This window comes from Eptesicus fuscus, chromosome 4 (assembly GCF_027574615.1).
Source record: "Eptesicus fuscus isolate TK198812 chromosome 4, DD_ASM_mEF_20220401, whole genome shotgun sequence".
In the NCBI taxonomy this organism is placed as follows: domain Eukaryota; kingdom Metazoa; phylum Chordata; class Mammalia; order Chiroptera; family Vespertilionidae; genus Eptesicus; species Eptesicus fuscus.
Window position 1 is genome coordinate 88,090,329 of NC_072476.1, and position 24,309 is coordinate 88,114,637.

General features: G+C 39.4%; 1 protein-coding gene across 1 annotated transcript in view; it reads left to right on the forward strand.

The window, feature by feature from the left end:
• ADCY2 (adenylate cyclase 2) overlaps nucleotides 1–24,309 on the forward strand; it is a 279,910-nt gene that overhangs the window by 178,160 nt on the left and 77,441 nt on the right. The window contains exons 5-11 of the mRNA XM_008161799.2: nucleotides 4,727–4,875; nucleotides 8,543–8,654; nucleotides 11,732–11,859; nucleotides 14,587–14,745; nucleotides 15,526–15,658; nucleotides 16,988–17,164; nucleotides 20,700–20,743. Of these exons, the coding sequence (XP_008160021.2) occupies nucleotides 4,727–4,875; nucleotides 8,543–8,654; nucleotides 11,732–11,859; nucleotides 14,587–14,745; nucleotides 15,526–15,658; nucleotides 16,988–17,164; nucleotides 20,700–20,743 (902 nt within the window). The remainder of the gene's footprint in view (nucleotides 1–4,726; nucleotides 4,876–8,542; nucleotides 8,655–11,731; nucleotides 11,860–14,586; nucleotides 14,746–15,525; nucleotides 15,659–16,987; nucleotides 17,165–20,699; nucleotides 20,744–24,309) is intronic.

A 24,309-nucleotide genomic window follows, 5' to 3' on the forward strand; every position in this document is an offset into this window, starting at 1 on the left:
TGCATATTCGTTTTAACTTGCGCAAAGCACTCCAGTTTTCCTAGACTATAAAATAAACACGCTGACTTTCACTACGCATGCCTACATTGGCCATTAATATGGCACACCAAACTCTTAGCCATCCTTCTTCATCCTCCTCCCACTCATGGAAGCCACTCTTCAAGAAGATGAACTCAGTCTTCTCTGTCAAGATCCCAGTGGTCTCTCCTTACCCACAATCCTTCTTACAGTCTTGGCATCATGTTTGGATCTGAACACTTGGGTTCTTTCCTCTGTGTCACTAATTATTTGATTCCAAAAGAGTGAGAGTTGCCCTGGCCAGTTTCTCAGTGGTTAGAGCATCAGCCTGCGGACTGAAGGGTCCTGGGTTCGATTCTGGTCAAGGGCACCTACCTTGGTTGCAAGCTCAGTCTCTGGCCAGGTTGGGGTGCATGTGGGAGGCAACCAATTGATGTGTCTCTCTCACATTGATGTTTCTCTCTCTCTCTGTCTCTCCCCCCTCCCTTTCATTCTCTCTAAGAAATCAATGGGATAATAGTCTCGGTTGAGAATTAACAAAAAAAAAAAAAAAAGAGAGAGAGGTAACATCTAAAAAGGGCCTCTTGTGGTTCCATAAAATGCTACGAACTTACACAGACATGGAGACCTTCAACTCACCTGGGTCAATGGATGTATTGTTTAGACAAACAAACTGGGACTCAAAGTCCGGAGTGATTTGGTGGAGGTTTTCTAGATGGTGGCAGAGAATGGGCAGGAACCCACATCTCCCATTTCAGTGCTGTTTCTACCACAAAGTGCTGCTGCTCTCCATCATCCATAAATATGATGACTTAATCTTTTATAAAAGTCAAAGAAAGATAAAGCAAGCCCTTCCAAATAATAAGAGTATTCAGTGCCTTCTGACTGAGTGTTGAGAAGCAAGATTTCTAAGGAGGGACCTGAGAGAAACAAACTAAATGTTATAACAGGAAACAACAACATTAGCAGTGGTCCCTAGAACTTACATTGGGGGACATGCTGGTGATGGAGGTTGGTGCCAAGGGAGATGCTTGTTCTCTGAGACCTGCAGACATGAAGCTGGCTACAGCAGGAGATATGAGAAGGCGTTGACATATTTTCGTGTTCCTGGCAGGTATTTTCTAAGTGCAGCGTTTTCAGCTTTGATTCTGAATGGACACCTAATATTTTCATACTGCAGGACAGTATTGAAGGACATCATCTGTTTCCTCAGCACCACATGTAACCCAGTGGCTGCTCTGGGACCTGGCGTCTGTCCATTCTGATAGCTACTTTCTATTGGAAGGAGAAACATTTATAACAATATGCCTTCTGTTCGTTGCATTGGTTTGGTATCCTGATGTAATTGAATTGCATTTAAAATAAGAACTAAATAGAAATTTTGAAGGAGGAAAAAAAGCTTAAATTCTTATGGAAGGAGCATGTCACTGTCATCCTGCCTTTTGTAAAGTGGGTTTAAATATTTATTACATGCATGGTTTATTGGAGGGATAAGATGGAATATGCATTACTGAATCTTAGTTCAAAATTTAAATAGAAGTCTTCTTTGCTTAAATTGGATTTTTCTTTCCACCAAAATAACCACAAAAATAGCATACAAATATAAAGTTATAATATCTGCTCTGTTTTATATTAAAAACACTTCTGAGCTCAGTGTGTCCTGAACTTGGATCGATAGTACATTGAAAAGTACTAACTCTGTAGCTCTTTTATGAGGCATAATTGAAAAGAACAAATTCTAGGAAAACTATTGCTAATGAATAATAATTACAGGTTTAATAAAGGGATGTGTTGAAATGGAACCTTCAAACCAAGGCCAAGTTATTCATCAGATAACCTTTGAATATGCCAGAATTAGCCAAATTCTCTGTAATTATACAATCTTTTCTAGCAAGAGAAAGAAGTAATGGTATGCATCAATCAGTCTAATGACAACTTGATTTTCCAAAAGTCCCCTTAAGGAAGGTTTCCAATGTACTTGGAGAGGTAATGTAGCTAGGTCATATCTGGTATGGAAAGCACTTAGGTTTGTATATTATTTTCAGATAATTTGGCAGCTCACACAGCTAAATTAACAAAAAGCTAAAATGTTAATGGGAATATTAACCTTGTCAGATTATGAATTGAGTCAAAATTTGTCATATGTGCCAACATATTGGGCTTTTCTTTCAAAGTATAACATTTTATAAGAGAAGAAAGACAAATTTAAAAGTGTCTTGACTCACCACATTTGAGTGTAGGCTCCTATTTGAGGCTCACCCCATTGTCCAAGGCTGTGATCACCAAGCGGACACATGCTGACCCCATCACACAGATTCTGTTCATGAGCTCTATAAGAGGTCTCACAGTCCACTAGTGCACCAGAATCACATGGTAATAGGGAACTTTGGGTTCTTATATTTCTCTGGTTGGCTGTTAGCAAAATCTTTCTTCCAGTCTAAATTCACACGGACTCATGAACACTTTTAGAAAGGAAAATCTTAGCCCAGTTTAGTTTATTCAACATATATTTTTTCAAGTTAGCTTAAAAAAAAAGCCAGCCAGTCATCCATCTACATTTTCGTGTAAAATATCATAATTTACATTTGGTCATTAAGTGATTCTACAGCCAGTGAAAACAATTACTATATTCGATTCTTCTTTTTTGTTCGTGGAATCTGTCTTTGGAGGTTAGCATATTCTTAATAGAGAATCCAGGAGGAAGAGAGAAGAAATTTCTTTTTAGGTTTACCCCAAGAAGACCCTAAGAGAAGGCTCTGAGTTTAGTCACTAGGTTGGGAAGTGGTTTCAGGTAGGAGAGTGAGGGAGGTAGGTCAGCTATTAAAAGGGGCTGCTGGTGGCAACAGGGGCTCAATACTACTGGAGACCCTTGGGAAACTGTGTAATATGCTCAGATCTCCTCAAGGAGGGTGATGGGTGCAGAAGGTGGGGACAGTTCCATCAAATTACTTTCTTATTGGTAGGGACACAGGAAACCAGATTTATAAAGGAACAGGCTGCAAGCGACCTCTAAGGAAGGCATAGGGAATGTGGGTAGGACACTGACAATGTTGACTACAAGAAGCATAAGTAGAAATGAATGTAAATGTTGGGAAAGTCTACTGGTTGCTTTAAATTCAACAGAAGACTGCACTGAATCTTCATGCACACACAGGTTATTGTCATAAAATAGCAAAGTAGAACTAAGTCAGCTGAGCATTGTGGCCTGGTGCTTTTTGTTTTCCTTAGCCCTGGACTCATCTGTCACCCATCCGAAAGAGGACAAAATTGGTTTTAATCTAGTCAAGCTGATTGTCAGACATCTCTATAAACACACAGAATCCTCTGGGATTTCTAAATAGATAGGCTAGGTCCAGATTCATAATCTGCTGTGTTCTACATGCTAACATTCCTTATCACAGTTTTAGAAGTTAACAGATTTATATTCAGTGTCTGTTTGCTTTGATAATGACAGAGATTTGATGGCATCTCAGAGCAACGGAAGAAAGATCAACACTCAGTTATGCCAGTTCATGGAGAACTGAGGTCCCTCTACAGGCATGTACTTTATCTCCTGTTGACTTTGCATCTAACTTTACCTGGAGCAGGCTGGGATGGACTTTGATGAGAGTCATCCCATCTCCATCAAGATGCACTCCTGGACTACCCTCTGTCCCTCAGGGGTAGTTCCCAACAGCCACCTTAGTGATGTGTATAGGAGATGGACCCCTGGGAGCAAAGCCCAGTTTCCCCTCAGCCCCTACTCTCTCACCACTTTGTTCATAAACACACACACAAAAGAGAGAGAGAGAGAAAATGTGGAAGATGGAGACATATTTCATTCAAAAATGTTTATCAACATGGAATACCACAATAAATATTAAATCTATAATACTTGAAGAACATGGTGTTTTCTACAGTAGATTTAACATTTAAAATACTCTAGGATTAATATAAACTTTCAAAAAAAGGTTGCCCATCTGTAGTACTTTTCCTAATATATATATATATATATGGCACATTTTTCTTGAAGAAAATGGAAAAGTACAACTCTAAATAAGTACATATTAAAATAAATATAATATTGCATGCTACTGTGTACTGAATTTACTGAATTTAGAAACCAAACATACAAGAAAAGCTCATAGCAGCTTTTTGCCTTCCACCAGTAGTTTTTTATAGATGGCATTTTACAGAAGCTAATATTCCTGATATTCTGTCTTTATAATAGTTCAAAATCACTAAAGGAGATTGAATGTTCATCATAGAGGAAATGAAATAGTTGAAAATATTTATCTTATTTAGGAAATGTGGAGTATTGGTTGACTTTCTAAAGTGCAATAAAGCACCTTATCTCTCATATGGGCAAGCCAGCAAAAATGAGTGTTTTCTATCTTAAACAAACCACTGGTTTCTGGCATTCTAAACTTATTTCTGCTTTACTACATTAGAATCAAAGTGGATAAATAATATCCTTGGGGAAATAACTTTGCCTTCCTTTTTTTCTCCACACTGAAGAACACATGATTATAACTCAATAAATAAAACAACACACTGACCTTACACATTTTTATTTTTTTTCAACATGTAGTCCTAGAATCTGTATTTTTAACTCGTTGAAACTAGTCCTCAAATTGGCTGTGCTACAACTCAGTGATGTTCTTGAATGTTACTTGGATGCTCCCTTAGTTATTTGAACTCTCGGTCTTCCTTCCACACCTTGTTTCAGGAGCGGCTCCTGCTGTCCCTGCTGCCAGCTCACATAGCCATGGAAATGAAAGCTGAGATTATCCAGAGGCTGCAGGGCCCCAAAGCCGGCCAGATGGAAAACACAAACAACTTTCACAACCTGTACGTCAAGCGCCACACCAACGTCAGGTACACTGCTCTGTTCTTTCTCAGCAAGTCCGGGGAGCCTGTTCGCTGCAGCGGGGACATTTTTAACTGGAAGCCCACATCTTGCAATAGCATGTCTCCTTTGCAATTGTTAAACCTTGGCATGTAGAATAGTTACCCCTTCACCCACCCTTGTGCTGCCTCTTGGGGCCTTCATGTTAAGAAAACAGGATCCTCTACTGTGTTGTCCCTCTTAGCCCTGATTTCTATGCTGACCCTCACAAAAGGGGGATAGGTGGACAGTGGTCCTTATTCTGGGAACTCCATGGTCTGAGCTCATGTTCCTGGGAACCTAGGACACTCAGCTTTGCAGGGAGATTGGAGGACGGGTTGGTGGGCTCTCAGCACAAGGACGCGTTCTCACAGTGGGCGTGGCAGACAGGTCTCAGAGAAACCAGCACTTTCTAGAGAATCTAGATGTTCATCAGGAATGAAGAGTTTCTGGAGTGTGGTCAACCAGTGACCAACATCCTAGGAGACTGATGTGCAGCTTAATTATAGTCAAAGTTACTGCTTTTCAAAGTCTGGCGCAGTCAGATCTCCTCGGGAGCCATTACTGGAATCACAGTCCCTGGAATCTGATGGGATTGGGGTCAGGAAGGAGAACCCTGTGGGGCAGCTTGTTCTCATGCATGTATTTGGTCTCATTCATTATGTTTTGATGTTAATACTTAAGCTGTCAGAGTTACCCACCACCCTGTTCAATAGTTCAATAATAACGACTACAAACAACCAAAATTTGTTGAGCATTGACTAGAATTGGGATAATTGGGATCAACCTGTTCTGCCCCAAGTCCAGACTCTTTCCAATGCATGATGCTGCCTTCTGGTGTGGTTGCTTCGGGTCAAGGATTTTAAAACTCATTAATAAGAAATAAATTTAATTGCAAAATAAATGCATTGCTGAAACAAATCTCACTTTGACAACAGATTTTAGAAAAGGTGCATAGAGCTAGTGATATACATAAGAAATGCCTATTGAGAAGGAGATAATAGAAAAATGGTTGCATATTAAGAAAGAACTGTGAAAGCACCTTTGGATAAATGAAGAATTGGGAGTGTTTTTTTCTTTTTAAGTCCCACCATTTGGGGAGATAGATTAAAAATTAAAGAACATTTACACATGTTTAGGAGTGAAATTATTTAAAATAGTATCTTCTGGTTTTTAAGTCTCTTACATACATAACTAAAGAAAAAAATCGCATTATCTGACAATGTATATTATACTAGAATTAACCTCTTCCAACCTTGACTGTCTGATAGTCAGCAATGCCCCTCCCATTCAGGAAATATTTTTAAGTCACATATCAGCTATTTAAAACATGTGAAGATACATGCAACTATATCTAACCAGGATCACAGAATATCTTTCAGTAGTTATGACACAATGCAGGAACCAACAGACCTATAAAAATAACTAAAAATAACCACCAACTTCAGGTTTCTCCTGCTATTAGTTACCAGTTTCTTTGTAATGAATTTCCCCAAAACAAGAATAAATATTGTCTCCCAGTGTCTATGGTGGGAATTTGGGAGCATCTTAGCCGGGCGATCATTAGTTGTTGGTCATTTCTGCGGGACCCCACCCGGTGTGGGAGGGGACAGTACAGGTGTGAGCAGCAGGGGGTGAGGATCCCTGGGGCCACCTTGGAAGCTAACTGCCTCACTGGCTAAGGCAAAGGGTTCGGGAAGCAGCTTCAATGCCCTTAATTTCCCTTACACATTGTCTGGAATATGTTTGCAGTATTGAATTAAATTTAAATTCATAAAATATATTTGGAATCCAAAAGTAACTTAAATACTTAAAAATATAAAACCTTAAATGGCATGAAATAGCAATTTAAAAAAATATATATGAAGACGTGGCTTTTTCGTCCTGCAACAGGACATGTACAAGCAAAGAAGCAGGTAACACAGATAATACCTGAGTGTTTTGGGGTTTTTCTTTTAATGGGAATTTTAGGTTTGTAGATAGTACCAAAGAGATCAGTTACTTACTTTTAGTTCTGCTTTGACTGTTCATTCAACAAAACATTTATTCTCCATTAATAATAATTACTAGCTCTTTGTTTTGCAATGATAATAACAACAACAATAATGATGGTGATGATAAGGAAAGGGCAAGGAGGGGAAGGAAAAGACAATTTATAGCCATAAAGGTAAGAACTACCAGCTGCTTCCTGAATCTTCCTGGTCTTCCTCCAAGTCCCTCCCACTGGTGCTGAAACATCACAATCCCATCAGATCTTTGAAAATAGACACGTCTCTTACCCAATGCCACCATCCACCTCTAAAATGACCTTTCTGGTTTTCAGAGCTCAGATTCCAGAAATTTTTTTCCACTCTCTCTGACTAATCTTTATTTCCTTACTCTCCTCAAATCAACACTCTCTGGCTTTAACATCCGCATGTCACAGAACTCATTCTTGATAAATTCACCAACTGTCTTGTCCCAGATCTGTGTTTGACAGACTTCCACACCCTTCTCTCAATGACTGCCTTGGCCCTTGCCCTTGCACTCACAGATTTATCCCCATCCCTCATTTTCCTGACGTCCTATCCCCTTTGTTTTATTTCTACAGTTTCCTTGGTTGTTTTCTCTTCCCTAAATCTAACCTCTCCTGTAAAATTAGTGTCTTCAGAGCTCTCCCCTCGCTCTTTTTGTTCTCTCCAGCTCTCTCTCCAGCTCTCATCCACGTGGTGCTGAGACACAGAACTCAACCATAGTTTTCCGTACTCATCTACCTAATGGGCGTCTTCCTCTTGGGTGTTCTGTAGACACCATCCAACTCCATACAACCAAAGCTGAATCAGACATCTTCCCCTGCTTTGATTCGTCCCACTCTCAATGCCTGCCACATGCATAAAGGGAGGCTGCACTGTCATTCCCTAAGAGTGACTTTCCTGGACTCCTCACCATCTAATTCCCACCTCCTGCCCAACCCCTCCATCTCCCCCCCCCCCACACACCCACACACTATTCTTTCTTATAGCAGCCTGTTGTTTTCTTTTATAGACTTATTATCACTTTATTTGGACATTTTTGGTATCTTTATTTGTTTAATTCATCACCCAACTAAACTCTGAGCTTTAGGAACATGTACCCTGATTACTTCATCCCGGCAGGTAGTAAGTAATCCAGAATCTTTTGTTAAGAAGACTTTCTTTTAAGAAGCTTATTATTCCAGGAAGCTTTAAATAAATAAAAACAGGATTTTGGCTTTTATTATTTTACTGTTTCTACTTTTAGGAATTCTTATAGTACAAATTTATATAACAGATGGAAGCATACCTATTGGATATCAGGATTAGGACAGTGTAATGGACTGTCAGGATGACTACTAAGTAAACCAGAGGGAGAGAGGGCCTGAACCTGAAAGAGACAGGTGATCAGTAAGAATAGACTACAATAGGAAAAGTGCATCATGTGACTAATTTTCTCTCATTTTAATTATAAAAATTTAACATAAAAATGTACTGGGAATGTTTAGCAAAGTGTTTATGTATTCCCTTTCCAGGGAAATGACATTTTTCTTCTGAAAATATAAAATGAAAAGCAAAGTATATACTCTTTTAATAGAGAAATCTAGCATTACCTTCGTAATGAATATAAACTCGCAAACATTGCCCCCTTTGTTCATTCCCACAGTATCCTCTATGCTGACATTGTTGGGTTCACCCGGCTGGCCAGTGACTGCTCCCCAGGAGAACTGGTCCACATGCTGAACGAACTTTTTGGGAAGTTTGATCAAATTGCAAAGGTAAGTATTAGTGATTCCCTTTCACGTTGAAGATAAATAAAAATTTGGCTTACTTTTCCTCTGGCCCCTTATCAACTTTTTACTGTTTTACAGAAAGCCTCCTTTAGGAATGTTTGTAAATGTGTTGGATTTATTTTCCATTGAGCCCTCCTGATAAGTCTCAAGCCTAATTCAAGGGTGAGAAATGTCATAGCATGTAATTAACAGATTTTTATCTATTTTTAAAACTCCTGCTTATATATAATTCAGCACACATATAATAAATACATTTTGAATAATGAGATTTAATTTGCATATCTCTGTGCACTGTGCTATTTGAAGGTCCTTTTTTTAGGCATTTTGATGTCAAGGAGTTAGAAACATGGTTTCCTCTCATCTATATATATATATATATATATATATATATATATATATTAGCCTAAGCAGCCGTTGCAACCAAAACAACTGAACCGATGACCGGATAGGCTGCATGGGGTGACCAGGCCGGCAGGGGCGTTAGTGAGGGATGACCAGGCCGGCAGAGGAGAGCAGTTAGGAGCAACCAGGCTGGCGGGTGGGGAACAGTTGGGGGCGATCAGGCCAGTAGGGAGAGGCAGTTAGGGGTGATTAGGCCGGCAAGGGGGGGGGGCAGTTAGGGGCAATCAGGCAGGCAGGCAGGTGAGTGGTTAGGAGCCAGTGGTCCAGGATTGTGAGAGGGATGTCCAACTGCCGGTCAGACATCCCCTGAGGGGTCCCAGATTGGAGAAGGTGCAGGCTGGGCTGAGGGACACCCCTCTAGTGCACAATTTTCGTGCACCGGACCTCTAGTTCAGTTATAACTATCATGTTGTAACTATCATGTATTCACATTGTTAAGAAGCATCCTAAAAGAACCCCTAAAGTAGGATGCATAACTTCTCCCTAAGCCCTTTATTTACTATTGTCTCACTTTCATTCATTGATCCTTGTGCCATTCAAGAAAGAAGTAAGTTCAGTAGTTGCTATTTATATGTTCATTTATAAGAAATTTTATAGAGAGGAAATGATGACAAGTGATTTAAAACCATATTAAACCTTATTTATTGGAACTGTTAAGGTTTGTGGTGGGAATATTGATAAAACATTTTCTCTCTCCTTCCCTCTCTCTGAAATTGATAACAATAATAATAATAAAATATAGAAAAACAGAGCTGAAGGCAGCACACATTTTTATTTCAAAATATATTACGAAGCTACCACAATCAAAACTGTGATACTGGCATAAAAACACACATATAGGCCAATAAAATAGAATAGAGGGCCCAGAAATAAACCCATGCATATATGGCCAACTGATCTTTGATAAGTGTGTCAAGAATTCACTATGCTTAATATTGCAGATTTCTGTATTCTAGATTCAGAATATCTATGTAGGAAATATGATAGGGAATCCTTATCAAAAAATATTTGTTTGCCTTTTTATTACTTACTAGAGGTCTGAATAGGATATACGGTCTAATTAGCATATTACACTTTTATTATTATAGACTAGTAGCCCATTTGCACGAAGATTCGTGCAATAGACCTTCATACACCTGGCTGCCTGCACCAGTTTTCTGCCGTCACCTGGGACCCAGGCCTTGGCTGTGGCCACCGCCTTCTGCCTTCTTTCAGGGTCCGGGCTTGGCCCCAGGCGGTGGCCTTGGGCTCAGCTGCACCCAGTGTCCCTGCGACCGATCGCAGGAGCCGACCCCCAGTGGTCTCCTACCCCCAGTGTGGTCTCCTGCCATCGGCGCAGGCTCCCCGCTGGCGCCCAAGGCCGGGAAGAAAGCCTCGGGCGGTTTTCCCGGCCTTGGGCTCCTCCACACCCCAATGTCCCTGCAATGGTTTCCTGGTGGGCATGGTTGATGGGCGTGGCTTGGTTGGTGGGTGTGGCTTGGGCGTAGCGAAGGTGCGGTCAATTTGCATATTTGTCTATTATAAGGTAAGATGATACTATTATCAGGAATTGCTAGCAAGCCATATACAGTGCTGTAGATAAGCTTGAAAGTACACCCACTCTCCATCAGACAAGGAAAGAATTATGCAAAATCTTCTATAAGTCTACAGTATGCTTCAGAACAAAAAAATTTATATTCATTTTATTATTTCAAATGTGTTCAATTTATACATAAGCCTGAGTTTGTGTTAGGAAGGAAAAGAAAACCTGTGTTTGGTTTTGGTTTTGGACTTTTTTATTTTAGTGAAGAGTCTGTAAGCTAGATGCAAAGATTAGAAGTAAGTGTAAGATTGATGCATATGAATGAAGTTGATCTACATATTATAGAAACAACCCAGACAAGAAAAATGATGAGTTAGTCTAACTTTATAGTCAACTGGTTGAATTTGTCAGAATTGTTTTATTTATTTTTTATTGGTTGATTTTAGAGAGAAAGAAAAGAGTTGGGAGAGAGAGAGATTTGTTATTCTACTTATTTATGTATTCATTGTTTGATTCTTATATATGCCCTGACCCGGGATCTAACCTGCAACCTTGGCGTATTGGGACAATGCTCTAACCAACTGAGTTACCCAGCCAGGGCAGAATTGTTTTAAATTACTTGACAGTAATGAATGGTGCTTTATTATATGATGGAAATGTGTATCAGAAGCTATATGTCTGCAGGTAAGAACCTTTTATATAAACGAAGACTGTGAGCTTAGTAGGGAATGACATTGATTCTAATTCCAGTGACATTCTGGTCATTGTTTTCTGCCCTGGAAGATTCTATTCTGCATAGAATGTTTCATTTCAGCATCAATGTTTGGGGATGTTTACACTAAGGAGAATGATCCTATCTGTATATTCCTCTGCTAATATTAAGTGGAAATAATTCCAGAACATTCTCTGTCATCCCTTTCATCCCCTTTCCCTTCTTCTCCTACTTTGGCAAATGGGCATGTGAGTGATGGTGACTCATTCTTAATGGGTAGTGAAAAGAAACCCAACTTGTTCTCATTTCTCTCCCCATGATTCCTACTCACTCTGTCAGAATAGCTCTTGATGATATTCTGCAAATTTAAATTCTCATATAAGTGCTTTAATGCAACTGAAATTCTGTGAATTTTTTTTCTTCCAGGAGAATGAATGTATGAGAATAAAAATTTTAGGAGACTGCTACTACTGTGTGTCTGGACTCCCGATATCTCTCCCCAACCATGCCAAAAATTGTGTGAAAATGGGACTGGATATGTGTGAAGCCATAAAGTAAGTGTAACGCTTAGTAAGATCTTCTTTAACAGTTTAATAATTTTAGTTGCAGTTCTCAGATGCCACTACCTGTATTTATCAGTCTACTGGCATTAAATGCATTATTGTACATTTAAATACAAATGTGCAGAGACCCATTTACTGATATGTGAGTAACTTGATCCAAAGTATGACTTCTCTAAGTGTTTTGTATTATTATTGGCCTTAGATTTTTTTTTGCAAAACTGAGTTAGAAATCTATGGAAAAGAACAGCATTGGGTTTTTTCAAAAGTGATATTTAAAATTTAAGTATCTTCTCTGATATTAGGGAAACTGCACTCTTAGGATCCCTCATGATTTCTGGCAGATAATATGGCTACACACAAATTGTAAGAAAGAAAGTAGTTTTATCACCAGGCAGCAATTAATATACAAACACAGCCCAAAATTACTTCATCTGGGGAACAATTCTCAACTTTGAGTAGTTTTAGTTATATGTCACCTGTTTGGCTCCTATACAGCTCACAAAGTGATCCTTAATGGGTTGTTTTGTTACACCCCCAATAAAGGACATCTCAGCCAATTTCAGGAATTCTCTGTTCTCTCTCACATGCAGGGGCAAGCATTTCATTCCCATTTGTTAACATATAAGGTGAGGATGGATAAAGGCATTTTAATTTTTTAAGATGGTGAGGAGAAAGCACACACTTGGCATTGGAATTTTGCCAGATCCTCTCAGGTTTTGTCACAGGAACCAGAAACATGGGTCTGTGAATGTTTGCCTGTGTTTTCCCCTCCACGTGTGGACTCCACACTTACTTACTCAGCGCCTCAACCCCTATTCACTGAGGCCCCATGGTGGAAGCACTTCAGCTGAAGTTTTGGAATATTCTCAAGGCTTAGAGAGGGGTGTGTTGTTTTTATTCTGTCATGAGAATGCAAACTGTTCTTAATCAAGGAAGTGATATTCAGGATCCTGATGTTGTAAGTCATTAAGGTTCCTCTTAAACTAGAAAATGTGTCTACTGCTGTTGCAAATTTTAAGCCATTGCTTCAACATTTTTCTGGAGATGACATAGATTGCATCTGCCTGCATTAAAACACTTGGTCAGTGAATTCATTTGAACCTTTAACCAACTCATTTTTCTACAAAAGATGCATAGGACTTGGAGACTATTTTAAAGAGTCAAAAAATTAACCAGTCAATTCTGTCACAATGGCCATTGTAGAGTACCTCGTCTTCCCTTTTTATGCCCTCCGGGCTCTCTGCTGACCATGTTTCAGTACAGAAATGCCACGTGGTTAGAACTGTTCTCTCTCCATGAGGTAAAATCTTAAGAACAATTATGGGTTTTACAACAAATTATTTACCTCCCAAAGACGAAACAAAGTAAATTCTTCCAAGATGATCCAGGTCAAGTAATAAACTTGTATTTTGTATTGAGTGTCTACATTGCCCCAGGCCCTGAACCCACTGATGGGTATACAAACCATTTGGACAAGGTCTGTGTCTTCCTGGGGCTGACTCTCTGAGAGCAGATGTGAACACGAACGGGAGTGTTGGCTGAGCTCTGAGGACCTAGGAGGGGTTCCTTTATCAACCAGAAAGCCTTCCTGAATGAGGAGAAGGTCATGCCTAAGCCACAGATGAAAGAACAGTGCAAATTGGCCCTGTGACACCCACACCCTGTCAGAGAAAGGAGCCTCAGGGGAGTGGGGAGCAGAGAGAGGAACCATCATGAGCAAAAGGCGAGGACCATACAGGGCCTGGGCCACCATAGCTCTCATTGCTGATGGAGGGCAGAGTGTCAGGGGCAGATCTTTTACATTATGTAAATGTTCTGGCTCATCCTGTGGGCAGGAATAAAGGGTTTGGATGGCCTGCATTGTTTGTTGTCTTTGGGGGGTGTGGGAAGGGACCATAAAAGGAAGAAAGAGTGAGAGGAAGGGCAGGGAAAGAAAGGAAGAGAAGGGATAGGAAGGGAATAACTTTCTTTTTTTCAGGAGGCCATTTATTTTTACATTGTAGGTTTGTTTCTTTTTATCATTTTTGGCATACTCAAATGATGTCTTTTTACCATTTAAGCATGAAATCTATGCGTATGTCATTTTGAGCCGATTAAGTTTCACTTACTGCAGCCACACCTGGTAACCCTTCCTCTTTGCTGTGTTGCAACCAACATCATTGTTTCCCTTCCCATAGCCTCTGGGGGTGATTCTCTCCAGGTAACTAGGAATACCTTCCTGTATGCTTCTTTTACCTTAACATGTTAATTGATAAATGTACTTAGCTGGCAGAAATAAATAAGCATTGCCAAGCATTGTCATTTTCCCTTAAAGGAAATTTTTCATTTGCCTCTGTTAATGAGTGTGTCCTAAGGTATTTTTCATTTGCCTCTGTTAATGAGACAGTATCCTAAGGTATTGTTAACAGCTGTTAGAAGGAAAGGGTTGGGGGGATTGGGTGACAAAGTTGAAGGGATTAGATAAAAACCTAATAAACATAGACAACAGTATGACTACCAGAGGGCAAATGGGGGTGGGGGGTAGGAGAGGGTGAAGAGGAGTAATCAGAAAGAAAAACCATTTTCTGGCTCAAGGCAGTAATCTGCTACAGAAGAATTCGTGATAATATTTCCAACTGTCTGAGAAATTCTGAGTAATCACATGCCCTGAAAATTGGCCAAGAGTTAAAGGAAGAAGAGGCTGTTCCTGGATGGTGATGTAAGTTTCCTTCTCTTTAGGAAAGTGAGAGATGCTACTGGCGTTGATATCAACATGCGTGTGGGAGTGCACTCCGGGAATGTCCTCTGCGGCGTGATTGGCCTGCAGAAGTGGCAGTACGATGTGTGGTCACATGACGTTACCTTGGCAAATCACATGGAAGCTGGAGGGGTCCCAGGGTAAGGCCTGACATTGGATTTTTCTCTTTACGTTGGCTGCATGGTTAGAAATGATAGGTCAGAAGGTTAATAACTTACTTCTCAGTGTTGGATGATTTCTATGGTATTTATGTCCTACAGCCTCTTACATTAATCAGATAAACATGACCTGTCAAGTCCCAATCCCACCACCCCCATGACCCATGGTTAAAGACTGTGGATATCAGATTCTAAATTTCAACTTTTATTTACTTGCAAAAGTATGAATAGGGGCATAAGTTGAAGATGTTTTATACTGCAGTGCAGATATGGCATTTCTCTAATATTGGTGACCTCTGAAACCAGTACTATTAAAATGAGAACACTGTGGTATCCGTCTCTGGTTAGAGTATTTCAGACAAGAGGTTTTCAATGCAAGCGCTTTAATTTAGAGAAGCATGAGAGCAAACTTCGAGAAAGAAGACTCCTATTTGTATACAGATCAGCATGCTTTCTAAAATGCCTCTGGCCGGCATTTCAAAAAATATCCTATATAAAAAAATTCTTTATGCTCAAGCTTTCTTTGCTGTTCTTCACCACACCCACCAGACAAATTTCTGTGAGTGCAGAAACCTCCAAGTAGGAGTAGCTCCTGACCTCCAGAAGCATCTTTCTAAAGCCCTGGTTAATAGACTGTCAACCTTATCACAGTCCATTTTACCAAGAACATACAGCCTTCCCTTCACTTCTGAAGTCACAGAAATAATCTCCCTCCGTAGATAGCCTTATCTATCTTGATTGTGGTTTTAAATGGAATTTCAGACGTGTCCATATTTCTTCTGTCACCCTGGAGCATCTGAATGGAGCTTACAAAGTGGAGGAAGGAGACGGTGACATCAGGGACCCGTATTTAAAGCAGCACCTGGTGAAAACCTACTTTGTAATCAACCCCAAGGTCAGTATAGTAAAGAGTCTATATACTGTAATTGGCCTATGACTTCTGTGATTAAAAGGCAGAGGAGCAAATTACCTGTATAAGTGTTTTCAGTTAAGTAAGCCTTTGCCTCTAAAAGTACTTTAAATGCATATGGCATTTTAATTATGGAACGTGTTTTAAATAATGCATTTAAATTTACTTATTAAAGGAACAGTTGAAATAATTGCTCTCTGTGACAGGGTTGTATTGTTAGTCAATGTATGTGTTAATTTGTGGGGGTTCTGGAAGCAGCCTGACCGATGGGAAATTAAAGAGAAATATTTTGCTTAGGCCTTCAGATGATAAAAAATCTAATGAGCTGAGATAGGATAAACATACAAGAAAAGGGAAAAGAAGGAATTTCTAAAATATTAACAATAAAGTATCACATATACATTTGTGTGAGGACAGGTGTATACAGACATGTTTAACTTCCATACAGTAACACCCTCTGTTACTGGAAGACCTTCCCACCCATCCAGAACCGACTCCTGGGACCCGACTCCTCCTCTGTTCACGCCACATGTCCTCCAGAATGAGGGCCGTAGAGCCCTCATGTTCTTTAGCCTCTCAACTCCTGCCAAATGAGTGTTACTGCTATTTAAAGATTCAGATTCCAAAACTCTGAGTGGTTATGTAACTTACCCTAAATCACACAGCTTTAAATGGTGCAAATATAAGCAAGAAACACTCCTAAACTGTCAAAACCAGTATCACAAAGTAAACAGGATCAAGTGTGTGGATGTGTGGCTATCTACTCATGGTGACCTCCTTCAAACCCTCGGTTTGCCTTTGGTGGCAAACTTTAGTTCACTGTGACAAGCAGGAAAAACTGTGAGATGATGGGGGGAACCATAAGGAAAAGGCAAAAAATAGAACACGAAAACATTGTGTTCCAGGAAAAGAACACCAAATCATGGATAGATAAGACCATCTAGCATTAGAAAATAGCTTCAATCTCTATTCCCGTCACTTTAGTGAAACTCACCATTAAGAAAAAGTTGGAACAGATCATCATATCTGTTTAAAATTTTACTTTTTAAAAATGTTTATTAAAATGGCTATTTTTCCTAAGTTTAAATTACAGGTAACTTTTGCTGCCTGGGGAAAGAAAATGACTCAGCTCAAACAGCTTATAACACTGCATGCCAGTAGCACTGAAGGAATGAGGGCAGAAGCCATAGAGGTGAAGGGGTGATGTTAGAGGAAGATGCTTAGTCAATGGAAACTTCTTGATGGGATGGAGCAGGAAGGAGAGGTTGTGCCACTTTCCCATGCCAAGTGTAATGATTAATTCCCCACCCCAAGGGAGAACGACGGAGTCCCCAGCACCTCTTCAGAACTCGCCACACCCTTGATGGGGCCAAGATGAGGGCCTCTGTGCGCATGACCCGGTACCTGGAGTCCTGGGGGGCGGCCAAGCCCTTTGCACACCTGCACCACAGAGACAGCATGACCACAGAGAACGGCAAGATCAGCACCACGGTATGTCCTCCCACATTCCAAAGCATCTTAGCGCTGAATGAAGGCTTGTCCCCCAAACCAAAAGGCATCGCCTGCCAAAATAACTTCAGATGAAGCAAGTTTACCATCTCTGACTTCTCGGAGAGGCCCCTTAAAAATAGCTATTAGGATATGAATGAGTGCCAACCCCCCATTGCTAGAAGTTTTAACCCAGAGTGATTTTGCATTATAACTTTATAACCCTAAGACTGTATTATTGACAACTGACCGTAGCAACTGAATACAGTTGAACGTTTTTGAAAATCCAGGTTTGTGTTTTGTGTTTTGTTTTTGCCATCATTAAGTAAAAACCTGAGCATCTTAATAAAAGAACAAGTGGAGGCATAATGTCCTTGGAGTTTGAGCAGCATTATTAAGACAGTCTCTTCATCGCCCAAACATTCAGGCTGTGGCGGCAGCAATGTACATTCTATTGTTGTAGTTCCTTGTTTATATCACTCCAACTTCCATCAGAGAATAAAGTCTCAAGGTTCTTTACAACAGGGACATTTTCAATAAGATGGCTGCAATGCAGATAGAAAATAGAAAGAACCATAGAGGAGAGAGAAATAAGTATAATTAAGCACTTAGAATAATCCCAATGGTATCATTAGATTTTAACATGATCTCTGAATAAAATTAACTCTATTCGCGATGGAGTTGAGGTAAAGAAAGGAAATGGAATGTTATGTAATTCCTATTAGCTCCTGAGAAGAAGCATATCAGGTTGTCAGGTAAAAGTGGGCATTTCCAGTCTTCCTGTGTCCCACACCTTCCAGCATGTCACAATGACACACCGAAGCCCTACAGGTAGGGCTCAGCATTCTTGTTTGACTTAGTTATATTTCTCCTCTCAACTTCCCTTGTTCTTTTTCAAACTAAAAAATAAATGTGGCTTGACAGAAGACTATACCACCAGACCATCAGTAAAGGAGACCACCAGGACGAGTCCTAGAGGAATTTGTGTTCTATTGGGAAGAGAGAGAATAGAAGTTGGAAACAAAGAAACATGATCATCTTGGGAGCTGCAGAAGGCCATGATAAAGATAAAATGGAGTGATGTTCATGGGAGTGCATGGGTGATTACTCTGGGTAGGACGGCTGGGGACATCTCAGAGAAGGAGAAGAGGAAATTGGGAAAGGAGGTGGCAGAACAATAAATTCAGTGGTTCTAAGATGGGAATGAATGTGGTCAGAGAGGATCCTGTGTGGCTGTAGTGTCATCAACAATGAGCAAACAATCAGGCTGAGATGCAATAAGGTAATTGTGTTTAGTTCACTCTACTAGTAAGTATAATTGGAGGTCACTAGAGGATCTTAAGTGAGGAATGGGCGTGGTATACGTAATGTGCTTTGCAATAACGGAGCAAGAGTGCAGGGGACCAAGTGAGAATGATGCTCACTTATGCTAAGATTTTAGTAGTGTATACTGTGAGAAGCAAATTCAGGGTCTAATTTGAAAGTAGAGCAAATCAAACTGTGGTAGAGTGAATATGTGTGAAAACGAGGATCAAAGATGAATTCACACTTCTTTTAGTGGCACAGCTGGAAGAATGATGATGACATTAACTGCAACGACAAATGCTATAGGGAAATCAAGAGATTTAAAATGGAAAAATCAAGACTTTGCTAATGGACATCTTCAAATCAATATGCCTTTTAGAATCTAAGTGCAGCTAGGAAGTTGGCAGCTGGATGTGCAAGTCTAGAACTCAGGGAAGAGACCCAAGCTGGAGATGTGAATGTGAGAGGGGTCAGGTTTTAGATGGTATTTGAAGCCATGGAGCTGAATGGAATTATCAAGAAGAGAAGAGATCAAAAGAGGAGGGCCTGGAGCATCTGGGGCCTTTTAGCATTCAGAGCTGTTAGAGGAAGAGCATCCTAAGATGCTAGTATCAAGTTGTCAGTGAAAGTCGATGCTTTTATCACTCTTATGAAAATAATAATTTGGATAATTTCGCCTCAATGCTACATTTATTATTAATGCTAATGGCTAATAACCATATTTCTCATTGTGTTTGTTGTTCATCAGAAGATGGTTGGTTGGTTTTCAAGAAATAAGAATCATGTATAAATATTAGAACATGATTTTCTGTGCTGTTTCTTATGTATACCTGTGAAAACGTTATTGTCCAGGTGTTACTGATATTGTTGTGGTTATTTATTACTCATCAGTCTTATTGTCCCAGGACTTAACAGTGCCTGTCTCCCTCATTATCTCATCATGGGACCACAGGAAATATTTTACCTGACTTTAATCTGTTATGTTAGTGAAGATGCCTCCCTCAAGGGAGTGTTGCAAGGTCTAGTGCTTTAAGCTTCCGGAAGTTTATGAAATCAGAGGACCTCTTAACTGGCTGGTTTCACTATTCACAGATACAGAACCTAGGGGCTGCTTTAGCAGCAAGATAGGATATCTTAAGACAATTGCAAGGCTTTGTTTAACACATGAAGCCCATATGACGGTTACTTAGCTGTGACCCTCACTCACTTTCAGAAATGATTAATAATCATTCTTATTAATACACCCCAAGATTGAACAGTTGTCATTGCCAGAAGTTATTTATTTTATCCAATCCCTTATGCAGAGCTCCATTGATTCTTGGTTCAACATTGATAGAGCTGGTAAAAAATGTATTATTTTACTTTATGTAAGAAAACTTGGGGTTTAGTTTTGTTTTTTTTTAATGCTTTACCTTTTCCTAGGTAAATGTATTCCCTTAACACATTTCTTACCCTAACCTTGGAGATAAAGCAGCAAAGAGAAGTTTCTTTAGAACCATTTGTCTTTATTTTTATTTTAATTTCCACTGTAACTGTATAAAGGTGAATCTTGTGGGTTTTTTAAGTCTACTATTGAACATTAACAGTGGGTGTCCCATTGATAAACCCTGACTGGTGTCTTCCTCTCATTCTGTTTTCAGGAACTACCAGCACTCATATGTCAAATCTTTATTTTTCAATTACAGTTTACATTAAAAAATATTCGGTATTAGTTTCAGGTATACAGCATAGTGGTTAATCATATACTTTACAAAGTGGTTCCACCAATACACATTCTTAACCAATGGCACCACTTCTTAACAGAGTTTAATCATAAGGATTGACTATAGACTTTCTGGTTATGTTTATGTTTTAAAGCACTTTTAAATATTTTTCTGATGTCAAACTACAATTTCAAATGATTGTAAGCTGTTTACATAACTCTAATAATGATTTTTCTGTAGGCCATTGTTTGAAATCATATCTTTGAATATTAGGATATAAATGTTAAAAATCCTGACAACCAGTCTGATACTTTTGGCATCACAGTTTATAGATGACACCAACATTTTAAATATAAACTGAGTTTTTAGTCCTGTTTTACATTTATACTTAAGTCTTTGCTTCACATGGGTAATTATATGTTACCTAACTGGAATTTCTCATGATAAAAGAAGAAGTATGTTTTACATAGTTATCATCGCAATGCTATTTTAAAAGTATATTTTTGGCAACTAATATCCTTTTTTTGTAGGATGTACCAATGGGCCAGCATAATTTTCAAAATCGCACCTTAAGGTATGGTATCTGTTCCATTTTCTAATTTTTAAAAGCTCATTTTTTATTTATTTCCTAAAGTAATTATCATCAATTATAGTAATTCTGAAAGCTACTTCTTCTAAAAGAGCAGCTACTTGTGAAGAGCCCTATTAAATTGCTCTCAAGCTTCTAAAAATAGGATTATTAGTATCATGTTATTAGAATTAAGAGAGGAAAAAAGAAAACACCACCTGGTAATCACTGTAGAACTTGAAATTATTTTCCTAAAATGATTCTTCCTAATATTAATATGTAGCAAAAAATGGAATTTTCTTAAAATGAGTATGGTCCTTAAAATTACATTTTTCTGTTTCGAATCTTAGAGATAAAAGCAAGATAAGCCTATCCTTTCTATGGTAAAAAGTAGGGCTGCCCAACCTCTCTAAAAAGAAAAAAAAAAAAAAAAAAACAACTTCCCACACATGTCTCCAGGTCCCTGTCACCATCCATGGTAGAATTACAGGCACTAATATCTTTTATTGAAAGTTCCTCTAGCTTTGGGGGTCAGAGTTATACTTTAGTATTGGTTTGGGAATGAAGTATTTCTTATTGAAGTAAGTAGGATAATTCATGAAAGGCCCAAAACTCAAGCCAGTCTTTCTTTCCCCCACAAAGAAGTGGGTTTATTCTTACAGAAAACACATTGTATCCAAGTAAAAACTAAACACAATTAGGTAGATCATTCCCTGCAAAGCATGGCAAGGCGTGCACATATAGACTCAAGGGAGAAAGGGAGTTATGCCTGGGGAACCGAATTGAATATATACACAATATATATACAAATCCCTCTAGGTGACGTTGTGGTAATGAGCTCTACTTTATATTTGGTGTAAAATCTGAAATTTTAACATTGAGATAGAACACCCATAGCCCTCTGTTACAGGGATAATTGGGTTGTTGGACGTTTGAGGCGTTATGTTTGAAGTGACAAGTGCCATATTAAAGAGAACTCCACCCAATTTAAGGAATATTATGGACCCCATAGCATACCTGGAGAGTGTGTGACTCTTCTGGCCAAGCAAGCGCTAGCAGGTCTGCGAGCAACTGTGCACAGGAATTTTGTGAACATCCTTTCACTTCATTCTCCATGTCTCTTCTGTTGTCTACCTGCCCCTCCCTGAAATTGTGCTGCAAGAACCTGTTTTCTGTAATGACAGCAGGGAATGCCTAGTGGAGCACCAGGGTTATGTGGGCAGTGTCTTCTAGGATGAGTGCTATCTGGAAGACAGTGATCAAAAGCTATCATTTGTATCTAGACTAGGCATGTGGAAAATTCAATTTTGTCCTTAGTATTCTTCCAAGGTAGACACTATGGCCATTATCCTTTAAGAAGGGAAGACACTGAGGTGCAGGGGGTTAGGCAAATGCCCAGAGTCAGGAAGCTGGCAGAGGTGAGCCCAGGATGTATGCCCTGTGACTCTGTGGTGCCAAAGCCTGCGCTCCTCACTGCTCTCCTGTCCTGTCTGCCTTCCCCTCCATATCTGTTCTCCTTTCCTCTGTGGTGGGTGATCTCTGGTGACCCTAAGGGCTTCATGGACATAGTTTGACTTTCAAATCAGCCTCACCTAGACTTCCCTTACACACCCTGGCTTTGTCACATGGCCTACATCATAAAACCTCTCTGAGCCTCCAGCCTGGCCATGAGGCAATGTCACATGCTATTGAGGCATCATCTGAGCTAACACACAACCTCTTCCATGTCTCCTTAGATATAAAAGCCCACGTGTGAGGGTGGGACAGGTTAGAGAAGGAACTCGGGAGAAGTAATGGAGAGAAATTGGAAAGAAAGAGGGGTAGGGGACAGTGAGCAATGGGGAGGCCAATAGTGAGGCCCAAAGGCAGGATCAAGGACTGGAAGGTCAGAAATGCTGAAAGTCAAAGGAACAAAGCCCTTGTTGGCAAGTTAAGAACTCCTGGTTGGGTAGATTATGAGACCCAGCGATATCTATTATTTCCCTAGCAAAAGTCACCAAATTACAGGAGCAAGAAAACTGTCTGTAGGTTAATAATTTTTGTCCAGATAATTAGTGAATACAATGGTGCAAAATCATATGCATTTATTGAGTACTGCATGTGCCATGCTTATTGCATTGACCGCTGTACAGGCATTGCCCAAGCTAATCCCAAAACAGATTCATGAAGGCAATGCCATTGTTAGCCCCAGGCATAACATTGAAGGATTTTGTTTTTCTGTGAATTCAAGGACCTGTTTCTTCTTAGACTTAGAGATATTTTGAGAAAAAGAAAGCCACAAATTGAAGTCAAAGAACTCAAGTTCAGTCAAGGGCTGATTAAAAACAAAACAAAGGTCTAAGGTAAAGATAGCTCCTCCCTGTAAATGAGAATTAGCCAGACTAGATGATTGCTAAAGTTCCTGGCTTTAAAAAAAAAGATAAATAATTTGTCTTCTTCAAGCAGCTTGGAATATGGCACGTCAATACCTCTTGGCTCTGTATCTGCATCTGGATCTGGATCACTTAATATTATTCTGATTTTTGAACCAAGATTGCCCTTGGCCTGTTTAAAGAAGACAGGACTTGAAGACACAAATCTATAGATGCTGATGGAATTGTAATGCCCATCATCTCATTAATGATGCTTCTATGAGATTAATTACAGATAATTGTGACATTGCATATTGATTGGCTCTTCTTGTCTATACCTAGAGGCAGTTCTGAACTCAGAAAAGTGTGATTTTTATTCCAGCATACAAAGTCTATTCAATCGGTAATTTAACCAATCAGAACACAGAGAAGCCATATGCTTATTGCACATCCCACTCAGTGACCTGTCACACCTAGACTTAGGCACAGGCTAGTGCAGGCCAGTTGGCGAGCGCCAGCCTGTGCTTTCACTCTTAGCAGGTGCTTAACTTTTAAAAACATTTATTATTTTAGTTTTCTCATGCTAATTATCAAATTAACCTTGTGAAAACTCATTATGATTTTGGCATAATTTATTTACAAAGCATATTACGGCTGAAGGTTATTTGCTTCCACCACCAAGTGAGTGGTCTGCAAATATAAGTGGCGTTTTCTGTGAATTTTGCTTTCCAATACTGAGGAACATTTAAATACATACAATTAAGCTTTGATATGCCTGAAAAGGATGGTAGTTCTTCAAATTCTTGAAAACAGACCAATGAAAACATTAACAAGGAGTAACTATTTTGTCAACTAAACTGAATTTTTGCAGGGGAATTTCCAAAGCCAGTGTGTTCTGTCATAAACTAAAGTTTATAAAGGCAACCAGTCAAGGGCTAATGTGTCTTATAGGACAAAAAGTTCTTTCTTCTCAAACACTAAGCACCTATCCTTCAGTGTTGCTTTTGATTACCAAGAAAAATTTCACTCTAAGTGAAGTAAGGCCACATTTTACTGCACCAAAAACTCTAGTCAATTCTGTCGATTCATAGAGTGTCTGCTGTTAATAAAGAAAAGGCTGTTCATGGATTCATTCTTTTTACTTGTTTAACAGAATTAAACAGATGTTTTGGCACCATAGAAAAATTGGGTTAATATTTAGTTTAGTAATAAGATTCTTAC